This window comes from Ammospiza caudacuta, chromosome 1 (genome assembly GCF_027887145.1).
Source record: "Ammospiza caudacuta isolate bAmmCau1 chromosome 1, bAmmCau1.pri, whole genome shotgun sequence".
Classification (NCBI taxonomy): Eukaryota; Metazoa; Chordata; class Aves; order Passeriformes; family Passerellidae; genus Ammospiza; species Ammospiza caudacuta.
In genome coordinates this window covers 102,777,226-102,790,219 of record NC_080593.1, presented here as the reverse complement: position 1 = coordinate 102,790,219, position 12,994 = coordinate 102,777,226, and the positions used below count along the sequence as shown (strand labels likewise).

General features: G+C 39.5%; 1 protein-coding gene across 1 annotated transcript in view; it reads right to left on the bottom strand.

Moving 5' to 3' along the window:
- The window catches only part of PIEZO2 (piezo type mechanosensitive ion channel component 2), a 236,417-nt gene that overhangs the window by 63,276 nt on the left and 160,147 nt on the right, over positions 1–12,994 (bottom strand). The window contains exons 18-25 of the mRNA XM_058820732.1: positions 8,201–8,233; positions 7,620–7,861; positions 4,539–4,699; positions 3,455–3,631; positions 3,158–3,283; positions 1,554–1,754; positions 293–497; positions 51–152 (exon numbers count right to left, since the gene is read on the bottom strand). Of these exons, the coding sequence (XP_058676715.1) occupies positions 51–152; positions 293–497; positions 1,554–1,754; positions 3,158–3,283; positions 3,455–3,631; positions 4,539–4,699; positions 7,620–7,861; positions 8,201–8,233 (1,247 nt within the window). The remainder of the gene's footprint in view (positions 1–50; positions 153–292; positions 498–1,553; positions 1,755–3,157; positions 3,284–3,454; positions 3,632–4,538; positions 4,700–7,619; positions 7,862–8,200; positions 8,234–12,994) is intronic.

Genomic DNA, 12,994 nt, shown 5'->3' with positions numbered 1-12,994 from the left:
TTAAGCAAAGGATATATAAACACTTTATAACAATGTGCTAAAATACTTACACACAAGAAAGACAGGGTTTGGTCTCACAATGAAGTCTGGAAAGTATAACCACTTTATGATGTTGGAGTTGAAGTTGGCATTGCCACTTCTCCATGGATAGTCTGTGTGGCAGGAGCATGCAAAAATTCAATCAGTACTTCATAACAATTACTTAATCCTTTTCTTCAGAACACTTCCCAACTTTCCAGCATTTTTTCTATAAAAGCAACAAGCAGTAATTTTACATAAAGGGCGTCCTTACCTTTACAAGGAGCAGGTGGGATGCCAATGCAAAGGAAGTATTGGAATGTAATGATGCATGTTAGAAAGCAGCAATATTTTGGCCAGATCTCTGCAATAGCTTTTCTCCTACGTCGATACAACACAGCAATCAGCCAGAAAGCATGAATCATTGCATAAAAATCCATCCTTTGACCAATTACATTCACTGATAGAAGAAAACAGGTCTGGAAACAAAGTAAAGAAACATAAACAACTTTTACAATCTCATGACTAGTCAGTACAGCAATAATAAATTATTGTGGATCCTTACAAAATGCCTGGATGTGTCTTCATCTGTGCAAACCCTGTGCAGGAACCTGTGCAAACCAACATGCTCCAACAGCAATTTCCACCACTCCACCCAAAGACCCAAAGTTTTGATACTCTTGTGTCTAGAGCAGGTTTCCATTATGTGATATCTAAAGATACCAGAAGGAAAGACCCTTGTCACAACACCTAGTGTGTGAAATTGTTAATTGTTAATTGTTGCCAAGCCAAGCGAAGAACATACTGCATAGTCACATATTTTGATAGGATGTACAGATGTGGAAGAGGAACTATTAAGATTGGTACAATTTAAACGTGTCCTCATGTAGGAAATGGACAAGGCATTTGGACCATACAGCTTCTATCAGTGATAGACAAATTCAATTTCTGCAAGAAAGCTTCAGTTTTCCATTATTCTAAAGGCTCTGCATTTCAGCATTTCTGTTCTCTGGCTTCACTGAAGTCCCTTCACTCAGTTCCATGAAACATGTTTTGAAACTTTGTGAAAACTTCATTTATTCAGCGCACTATGCTATTTTGTCTTTCTCTCTCCACAGATTAGAATGATTTAAAATTATTTCCCAAAGGAAATAACTTGCTGGGCTTTTAAATTTTTATTAATTCTTAATCCTCAGATGGCTGTGAACAGTTTACTCCATTGATCATAGTGGCAGTAATGTTTAAAAGATAGGTCAAGAGTATCATTATAATTAAATTTAGGATGCATTACTCTGGGAGTTGCCTCCTTCAGATAGGCATAGAAAATTGTGAACAATCACTATTTGTGGAAAGATTCTTGGAAAGTACATTTCATGTGCACATGGACAAACAGACAAGGTAAGGGAACAGAGATGACTAACATGAATGATGACTAATAAGCCTCTAGATGTCAAACACAACCCAAGCTACTATTCAGGAATAACACATTCAAAAGGTTTGGAATGCTAATCTAAAGAAATCTAATGCTTATTTACCTCCAAACCAAACTTATAGAAGAAGTAGTTTATGAAATACTTGACACAGTTTACAAGTCCATCATCCAGATGTGCTCTTGTAATATCATGGAAAATGGTTTTAGTCACAGGTGCAGTGAGGTTATTTCGACATCTGTAGTATTCTTGGTGACGGTAGATAGTAACTTCAAAGGCCAGAATAGCCAACATCAGTAAATTATTCTATGGGAGACACAATCAGGAGAATTTTAAATAAAAGTCAAAGCCACAAGAAGCTATAAAATTTTGTGATAAGTATAAACCCATTAATATTCAAATTGATGCTATCAATGAGGACATCTGCACTCCAAAATGCACTGGCACCTATTCCCAGCTACTATGACTGAAACAAATTAAGGTTCACACCAATTCTTGGATTTTGAAGAATCATACAGGCATCCAGAAGACACATATAAAGACATTAATTAAAAAATACTATAGTAAAAAATAGTTGTGGAAATGAAGGGAAGGAAAACGTCAACATGCCCTCTCATATTTCATAGATTCTCTTAAGGTATCAGGTTTTGTTTTGCAGGAGATAGAAGACACAAACATACACAAAAATAATCTGCAGAGGTTTAGCTGTTAAGCACTAACTTTCCAAAACAAGGATGTTGGGTAGAGCAAATTTAACCTAGGCACTCTTTCCCATGAACAGTCTATCTGTCAGTCTTCACTCAGGCACAGCTCCTTCCATCCCAAAGCCAGATTGACTAGGACACAGTCAAGGGTGGCTATGAATTGATTTTTTATTTATCTCAGGAGGGAGATCTGTCCTATGCTCAATAGAAGAGAGGTACTAAATAAGTGCAAAATCTGGTAAAAAGACCAGCTCAGAGAAAGTTCCTCAAAGAAGTCATAACTGAAGCAGAAGTGGAAAACTCTAGATCTCTGTTCTTTGAGAAATATTTGGGACAAGAAACTCCTGAAACAGGTGTCACTGGGATTTTTATATTTTCTCTCAACCTTAAACTGTGTATGTAGAATGTCAGAGATTCTTTAAATTAATAACAGGTATGTTTTTCCCCAGGACTTGGCACATTTTCACTGTAAGTAAAGTTTTTTAATCAAGACAGGAATAATAAAACATTGCTCACAGGCATCAACCAAAATCAACAAGAAAAACAAAAGAAATCCATTTACTAGTGTTTGAAGTCTCTTAACTCATTATATTTTCTAAACTGTGGCTAAGGAATAAGCACTTAGAAAAATTAACTTCTAGCACACACTGTCATTCAGGACAATTACTCCAATTAGACCCATCAGTCCTTTGGCACCTGAAAGCCATGGATCTCTTCATTACTTAGAGTTCTTAAATATCACATTTCTTAAAAAGCTTTTAACAGATGGTAGAGTCCAAAAGTGATAATTCTACATGAAAGAAAAACTTAATTGGTACTGCATCCCTTCTGGAAATGTTCTGTCTAACAGATGTGGTTTTCTGTTGCCTCTTTCCCTGTGTACTTCCCTATTATCAATGGTTTGCATTACATTTTTTTATGTGTGTGACAAATTATTTATTTCAAAGACATGATATTTTCATCACAAATAAGAAGGTATCTGAATACAGACAACAAAGAAGTTACCCTTAAATACACAAGAAGGGGACTAGACTTTCTCAATCCAACCCACTCCGAAGGATCCACTGGCCCACTGTAGAGCACTGAGGTTTTCAGTTCTTCTAAATTGACTTTAGTTTCATTCTCTCCTGGCTAAAAAGAAAATGCAACAGTTATAAAACATTACTTTAAGAGTGCTTGGGAAGGGTATGATAATCAACAATAATACATCAGGTGAACTGTTATTTTTGTAGTTATTATGCTTCCTTTTGCTCTCCTTCACTGAAGTAGAGCAAAACCTTTTTAATATGCATTTCTACTCACCAATGTACAGTTTCTGGAAAAGTCCTTGGGATCAATAGATGTGAGCTGATACAACATTTTGCAGACAATAATTACACATGTCCAAACAGTGCAGATACTTGATGCCAGTGGGCGAAACTGAGCATATGGCAAAGCAAGAGCCCAGGCAATTAAAAACACAAAGTTAAGCAGAGACACCTGAAAGCACAAAAACAGTACAGAAATTACATAGAGTAACAAAAGAACTGAGAAAGTTTTACCCTTTCCACAGTAGGTAAAAAAAATATTCAAAAGAAAGGGTCATGCAGAAACTTTGAGGAAAATACTGAAAAAATAAATTACAACAATACCCACAGTAACACAGACACAAAGTAGCAGAGTGAAGAAGGAAGAACTTTACAATTGGTTTAGGAAGATATTTACCACCTACATAATATTAATACTATTACAGCCACAAAACTCCAATCTTCCTTATCAACAGATGTGAAATATAATGAACCACATGCAGCTTCTGCTGCTTTAGTACTCATGAAACAAAGAAGACACAGATCCATGTGATGAGAGATCTTCATCCTCTTGACTTTTCCCCCACAAAAAAACCCCCAGAAAAGTGATATCTTTTTGTTTTTAGTGAATCCTGTCTTACTATCCTGTTTATGAAATGGCTATGTCACATACAGAACTCACACGGCCCACACCAAAAGCACAGCTGAAAGTGTTGCTCCCTTTTTCTTCAGGCATAGTTCCACATTCTTGTTTCTTAAGCACCAGATCAAGTTTAAGCAATTTTTCTACCTTTGCCTTCCCAGTCCTTTTCTGTGCCTTCCATCTTTGGATGGTACCCACAGACAGTTTGAGCAGGAGAGAGGGTACGTCTCTTAAATCCAAAGAATTTTAATACCTGGAGAAAAGGGGGCTGAGACTCTTGAAACAGAGAGAATGTGTAAGATGTCAAGGCAGGTTCCCAGTAGGTGAACAAACCCAGCTGGATCCCACAATTTCAGTGAGGTCTGACAGGAGGAAGCCCTCTCCCTACACCTGGGTGTGCAACCCCACGGCAGATGCTGACATGATGTGTAAGAGTTTACAGTGGATGTTTACTTGCCTCTTTCACTGTGACCCAGATGATGTAAGAGGAAACAATTTTGATGATGTGAAGCTCCAACAGCCACCACACAAAGACTTGCATCTTGTGAAAATACTCCAGGAATTTCAAAAACAGCACTGTAAGGCGGTCGATCACCAGATGCCACTTGTTCCTCAAATCTGCAGGGATGTTCAAACAGAACCATTGTAAGGACAAAACCAGAAGGGCTCTCTGAAATGGAATACTCCACTAGACAACAATGATCTTTCTGCTTCTCTTCTAAGCCTTAGAGTAAGATAAGATAGAGGATAAAGGCACAGATCCATGGCGAACTAACTAAAAGTGGGGTTGAAGCCCACTTAGCTGGGGTGCTTTCCCTTCTGATCCACATTCTCTGGAAAGATTCTGCACTTCAAAAGCAGCAGTGGTGGCCTCCCTTGCCAATTTTGCTTTTATTCCTCTCATCAGAGCTCTTTTTGGACTCTTGTCCTCCAGTATTTTTGGACCTAAGTTTAGAGATCTCACTCAAGAACTAATTCCAGCCCTGGTCCTTTTCCAGCTCAGAAAAATAAAAATTTTTTTGATGTTGGAAGCTATGGATCCAGCCTATTTTCAGAAAGCACAGACTACTACTACGACTACTTCTACTACTACTACTACTACTCAGAAAGCTTTTCAGCCAGACTGGAAGGAATCCATGCACTCTAGGATTTGGATTCCTTTCACAAGGGTTGAGACAATTTAATGTGGACAGTTTTAGATTTCAGAATTATCTAAACTGCCTTGAAAACAGCACAGCCTTTTAGAGTGTGACCTGTGCCTTCACAGGACATCAAAATCAACTAAGGCAAACTGTAACCCAGTCAAATATTTCCCTCTGTCAAAAAAGCTTTATCAAGTGGAGATCATGAAGTTGGGTGAAAGTATCCTTTCACAGGAGTGTTTGGCTAAAAAAGCCAGCCTCCCAGATAGTACTCCAGGGAGCAAGCTTGTGGCATCACCTGTTACATGTGAGTGTACATGAGAATACATTTGCTGAACAGTGCTCTCTAAGTGACCACTTCGCTTGTGGGCTGGCTGTAAAATTGTTTCATCTGGCTGGTACATATTAGTATAGAGTTTTCACACTGTATTCAGGGTCTCAAAGCATTTTGGAGATTAGGAGGGATTTTGCATGCTGTGAGAACATTCTTTATATCAGAGATGGAAACATTTGCAAGTGATACCAAAGCACATCATTGTCTAAGCTGGTAAAAATTCAAAGGAGTTACCACCTTCTTTATGAAATTATTTCAAATTATCACTTTATTTTATATGTAAAGCACACCAAGATGGTTACTCACGCATATTTGTGTGAAGAACACATGCACTTTTGTGTGAAAAAGCAGACTTCTGGAATACCTCACAACTAAATTCCAATTTTTCCCTTTGTGTTTTTTCTCCAAACACAACTTAGAAAATCCTAATAAAAATGCTGAGTGATGTGAATTCTGTAAGCACGTAATTAAACTTGAGAAATTAATTAAGCTACAGGACTCTAATCCTACATGTGTTTTTATAAGCACAATGAGAGTATTTAAGGGAAGTCTTTACAGAGTTAGACGTTCTCACTCATTCTTTCATTGCATTTGTTTTCATTTGCAGTCTTGCACCATGCAAGATGTATCCAGACAGCGCCAGTTAAGTGGAGCAGGCAGATAAGGAGCTCTGTCTAGCATGGCTAGGCAACACACAGAGGGAATAAAATACAGGCCTGACTGCATCCATTGAAAGATTGTACAACACTCCGTAGGGAAGTCTGAAGCACACATGAACATGTTTAATGTCAAAGCTCTGGCCACATGGCTGTGTAAAAACAGTGTAACTCCAGCAGAAATAAATGCCATGTGCAGCTTTAAGATGGATCCCCTTGTGCTATTCTAAGCAACACCAGCTGCAGCTCCCCAGTTCCCTGCTTGCATGACTCACTGCACAGAGTAATGTCCACCAGCTGGTCTCTTTCCCAAAGCCCTTCCAACAAGCTGGGATGGCCGGAGTGCAGCAGACCCCCTCACCCCTCACAGACAGTATGAAGGCTGGCTAATAAAGGTTTCCACGGCCCATGACCACCTCTGTGATGACAGCTGTTTCAGCCAAGAAAGGTAAGCTGTTTCAGCTGAGGTTCAGGCACTGGAACAGGCTGTCCAGGGAAGTGGTGGAGTCACCATCCCTGGAGGCATTTAAAAGATGTATAGGTGTGGCATTTAGGGACATGGTTTAGTGGTAGATATGGCAGTGCTGGGTTAATGATTGGACTCAATGATCTTAAGAATGATTCCCTGATTCCCTAGGGCTGCTAAGCCTGATGTGCTGCCATTTTGCCTTGACAAAGATCCTCTCCCTATTTAGGTGTCACCGTCCTGTGATTATTATGAGTAACTAAATTTGTAGTAAGGCCCTTTCCAAAGAATACATCTTCCTTGAGTGTTAAGTGCTCTTTCCTAGTTTCACTTTTGGCTCATATTATAAACTGATTTATGGCAATAATTCATTTTAGAAGGTCATAATAACAATATCAAGGATGATAGTATAATCCATACCCATGTCTGCCCTTAAGCTTTTTTTATGTTCATCTGGCATCAATTACATATTTCATATTCAGAAGTGAAAAATATGACACTAATGTGCACATGAATAATGAAGCAAAGCCATTGGGACTCCTGGAAAGAGGTGCCTTGAAAGCAGGCAGTATCAGGTATTAAATATGTATGTGTATTATTTTCTGTGTTGTAAGGAGATTTCACTCTAAAGAAGTACTTGGAACTTGGGGTAGCCTTCAAATAATCTAACCCAGACCACCCAGAAGAAATGGGCACTAGATTTCTGTTGGTTTCTTCTTCTCAGCATCCTACAGTACACTTTTTCCCAAGAAGAGCTTGTAGCCTGTTGAATAATTGACAAGTAGCCATCTGCTCAGTTCAGGCTCTTTAACAGAGGCTGCATGTGAAACTAGAAGGAAAACCTGGTGATTGAAGTTAACAGGGAAGACCAATAACAAACCACCTATTGACATTATTAATTAAGACTGAGGGAAGAAAAATTTGCAGCTGTAGAGCTTACCTGTAGTTTCTTCTTCCTCTGATTCATTGTCTTCATTGTCATCATCATCATCATCTTCTTTATCCTCATCGTCCTTCTCTTCTTCTTTTCCTTTTTTGACCCTCCCTTTCCCTCCCTCCCCCTCTGGCTCTTCCATTCTTTTCTCACCAGCCTCTTCCAGCATTTTATCCTCTTCCTTTTCTCTGCTGGCTGTTAGATTCATCATAGTTATGTCAGGCAGGCTTCCATCTTGGTGCACCAGTCTGTAGGTGAAGAGTAGCATGTCAGCAAACTGAGTAGTAATGACATTGCAGTCTTTTTCAAACTGTTTGATTAGAAAACAATTAACTGTTCATGGAAAATGCCTTAGAAGTAGAACAGTTAATGATTCTGGTACTCTCTCCAAACACACACTGAAAATTGGGTCGTTGGAATGTATTAGTAACTACTTCTCACTCAGATACTAATGGTTAGTTAGTAATGAGTGGTATTGACACTTAAACTTGACATTTTCCCCACTGGAGAAAATGGTCAGAGTTTAAGATGTAGAAGCATGAAATGACATTAAGAGGAAACATTTCATGACTTCACTGGGGACTTACTCATTTTGGTGGTTTGGTATTTTTTTCTTGAGGCTGCTCAAAGTAATTGGAACAGAAAGAAAAAGGGAGATGAGAACAGAGGGGTTACAGAAGAAGGTCATTGACAAATACGTCATGCTACATCACAAGTCATAAAGCATTCTCCTACTCCATCTGCAGAAGCCTTCTGATGCCAAGAGCATGCCATCATGACATTCACGGGGTGCTTCTATAAAGAAACGTGGATTTGCAGCACAGATGGAAAGGGGGCAACCTATTCACACCAGTGCTAAACGTGGTCAGCGCTGTACCATGCTCTGAGCAATGCAGCTGAACCATCACAAGTATCTGACCTATCACTGTAAATGCATTTCCACCGTCCTCCAACTAAAAGATGCACCTGGAAAGCCAAGAAATTTGCAATTTTTCTTCCAGCTATTGGTTTGTGAATAAACAAAAGCACGAATTCCATGGCTGCAACTTCAGAAGATTTTTATAATATCTGTCTTTGGTAGTGCCATTGATTCTCTCTCTCTTTGCCACATCTCACAGGGAATTTTTCTTTAATTTATAATAGTCTCCATCTAAATCTATCAGTAAGCTTCACACTACCAAAACTGGGATATGACCGATTTAACACAGAAACTATATTTCTTTAGTGTCATGATGCCTTTTTTCCCCCTGAGATTATTCAGTATACATATTTCTTTTACTAGAGAAGATAAATATTTTCTTATGGTTTTCTTTTTTCTCCCAGAACTGTGCTGTTGGGACTCACCTCCCATAGCTGCAGAAAAGCCAGTTTCCCTTTGAATATGACTCCTTGCAATGAAGTCTCCCTTTGGCAAGCGTATGATTAGGTCATTAAATGTTTGCTTATGCTATTGAAATTACTACACTCAGCATACTTTCAAGCACAGGTAAGGCTGCTCTAAAATGCCATAGTATCATCTCAGGGATTTATTTTTCTTGATGTGAAATGCTGGCCTATAACAGGAGACATTTAGACAGGAAATTCTGCCAATTTAAGGATTTTTACAGTTCAAGAAACTAAATATATATTTTTTTCCCCTGATCATTAAAAATTAAGAGAATAGACTAGGCAGTTAATGAGAAATTCAAACAAGCAGAATTATTTTTCAATCATTTGGGAGCTTCAGATTCTTCAAGAAGGAATCTTCAGAGTCTCAAATGCAGAAAAACTACAGAAACCTGACTAAACAATCCTGAAGTAGAAATACCATGCCAATTGCCATAAAGCAGAAAAGGTGGTTTAAAATTAGAAGTTTAACAAGGCATGCAAAGGTTAACAAATATCAAGTAATAAAGTTAAATCAAATTTTAGCCACATTCATGTCTAAAATTCCTCATCATTGGTTGGGCAGGGAACCTGAGTGTCTAATAACCTGAAAAAATCTTATACTCAAGAATTTATTCAGTAGCTTTGGCTACTGAAAACAGAATCATAAAATAGTTTAGGTAGGAAGGGACCTTAAAGTATCCACTACCATGGGCAGTGATACCTCCCAGCAGACCAGGCTGCTCAGAGTCCCATCCAACCTGGCCTTGAACACTGCCAGGACTGGGGCATCCACAGCCTCCCTGGATAACCTGTTCCAGTGCCTTACCACTCTACACTAAAGAATTTATTCCTAATATCTAACTTAAATTTCTCCTCTTTCTATTTTAATCCATTACTCCTTCTCCTGACACTACAATTCCTGATGAAAAGTCTCTCTCCAAATTCCCTGTAGGCCCTCTTCAGATACTGGAAAGCGGCTGTGAGGTCTCCAAGCAATTTCTCTTTCACTAGGCTGAACAGCCCCACCTTTCTCAGCCTGTCTTCATAAGGGAGGTGCTCCAGTCCTCTTATCAACTTTGTGCCTCTAGAGTAGAGGCACAAGTCTCTAGACAAGCAAGTCTAGAGAGACTTGCTCCAACAGTTCCAGGCCATCTTATGTTGAAGACCCCAGAACTGGATGCACCACTCCAGGTGAGGTCTCCAGAGCAGAGTAGAGGGGCAGAATCACTTCCTTTGACCTGCTCACCATGCCCCTTTGGATGCAGCCCAGGAATCCACTGGCTTTCTGGGCTGTGAGTGCATGCTACAGGCTCATGGTGAGTTGTCCACCAACCATCACACCCAGGTCCTTCTCCTCAGGGCTACTCTCCATCATGTCTCTGTCCAACCCGTAGGTGTTGCTGTGACCCAGCTGTAGGACGCAGCACTTTGCTTTGCAGAATCTCATGAGGTTTGCATGGGTCACCTTCTGAGTGTGACAAGGTGCCTCTGGATGCCACCCCTTCCCTCCAGTGTGCTGACAGCACCTCACAGCCTGGTGTCTTCAGCAAACTTGCTGAGGGTGCCCTCGATCCTACTGTCCATGTCACCAACAAAAATTTTGAACGGTCTCAGCCCCAGTACTGGTGTTGAGAGACACAACTTGTCACTGGTGTCATGAACAGGGAGCCATTGACCAACTCTGCATGTGGCCATCCAGCCAGTTCTTTATCCACCACGTGGTCCATTCATGTGTCTCCAATTTGGAGACAAGGATATCATATGGGATAGTGTCAAACCCTTTGCATAAGTTCAGGCAGACAATGACAGTTGCTCTGCCCCTCTTTATCAACATTGTACTCTTATCATAGAAGGTCACCAAATTTGTTAGGTATGATTTACCCTTAGTAAAGCCATTTATCAATCATCTCTTTTAGGACTCTGATTATTTTCATATCTAAATCACAGATCAGCTAGCATATACACTAGAAGGATATTCAAATCTCTATATAAAGTTACTAAACATCAAGGTTCCCTAAAATGACATAACTAACATATATTTCTCTAAGATTCTAATAAAATACCAATAGGAGGGTCATGTATAAAGAAGAGAGAATGAATTTTCAGTTCAGTTCAAATATAGATACCCTGGTTACTATGAACCATCAGCGCTCATTTAAAAGGCAATGCACCATGAAATGAAAGTAACCATATAATCAGACAGGTTTTGTATATATGCAATTGCACTGATTTTTATGAGGTATTTTCCCAACTGACTTTTATAATGAAAAAAATCTATTCACACTGATGTAAATCAAGGACTTAATGACTTACCTCAGTGTAAATTGGACAGAAACACAGTAACTCTATAGTATTTGGTATGAGTGGACCCATCTTTCTCTTACTCATATAATTCCCATTCATGTTCTGGATATCCAGGAGGCAAATGGGGTTGTAAAGATTGGTACATATAATATATATACCTGATAAACCTGATATATATACCTGATAAAAAAAACTCAAAAAGTATGAGTTTTTTTTCCAGTAGGCTTATTTTTATTGGTATCAGTAGGCTTGAGCATTGGATCATGTGCTTAGGAGATCCAAGGATATGTAAAATGCCCTGCCCACTGTTTGGAAAGTTAGTCTATTTGGAATCTTTCTCCCAAAACTTCCTTATGTATTGCCAGGATTGCTTTTCCAATTTCTTTTTTTTTTTCACTACAAGATCACATTATACTGTAACCAACAACACTGAGGTATTAAGATATAAAAACTTCATGAGTTTAGAGTTTTTAAGACAAGCTACCCATACATCTCCACAGCTAGTGAGATATGATTTCATTGTTAGAAGCCACATACCAGTGAGAAATTACTCCAAATAACATAAAGGCATTGTGTCTGATACTAAGGGAGAGAAATAACTAAATAATAATGAAGGCAACAAGCCTTGAAGGTACAGCCACTACTGCTTTTAGCTGAGAGCATTTCTCACTCTCAGGTTCATTAAATAGGGTATCAACAATTAGAAGTATACCAATAGATCTAGTTTTTGGCAACAAAGCAATTTCAGTGACACTAAAATTAGGTATGTGCCACAGGTCCTTCCTGGATTCTTAGTACTTTCACCTATTTGCAATTTACTACAGCAGAAGATTAATTAATTGGATGCATTATTAAGTATCTTTTGTCTTTGATGATTTTTTGCCGTTTACAAATTGCTTGAAATTTCTGGCTAAAAGAAGTTCTCAAGTATCTTTCATGCACAGCCTTAAGAACAGAAAGCTTTTGCTCTGCAGAACACTAGTGACCCATGTCCCAAATATTTGGTCTCCAAGACTCAAACTGAGCACACAGTGCCATACCTCCACTGGCAGGACATTGAGTGCCTTTCCAGGGCTTTAAGGGGATATGCTGCTTGAATCCAAGCCCTGTTGGGGTATTTGGACAGGCCAGGAATTCTTGGTGCAGAGGTCCCTCTCCTTTCATTGGGTGTGTTTCCATGCTGAGGCCTCCACCGCTGTGTTGTGGCTGCATCGCAGCGCTGTCTATGCCTGCTCCCTCACCTCCCTGACCCTGAGCCTGACATGCAGACTGACACCCTGCCTTCACTGCACACCTGGCTTATCTCCATGGACTGTCTGAGGCCTCATCAGGCTGTGCCTGACCCTCTTACCAATTCCAGATCTGATCCTCACCCTCAATTGTTGGTTCATGACTACCCATGGGCGAGAGCCCAGCCTTGCCTCCTGGCCATGCCCCTTAGCAACCAGCTTGCCTGCCTTAGCCAAGGTGTTTGCCCGCACCACTCCCTTAAACACAGGCTTCTGTAGACCAGAATTCCAGCTCTGGTGAACTTCTAGGAAGGGTGACTCAAACCGTGTGATGACATTTGAAGAAGGAGCATGAACATGACTCATAAATTGACTTCTTGTTAGAGCAGGTAGTCACAAATATCTAAACAATGCATCTTCTTGGTTTTTCTGTTTATATTCAGTAATGACAACTCAGAAGTCCTTCTATTCTCAGAGATT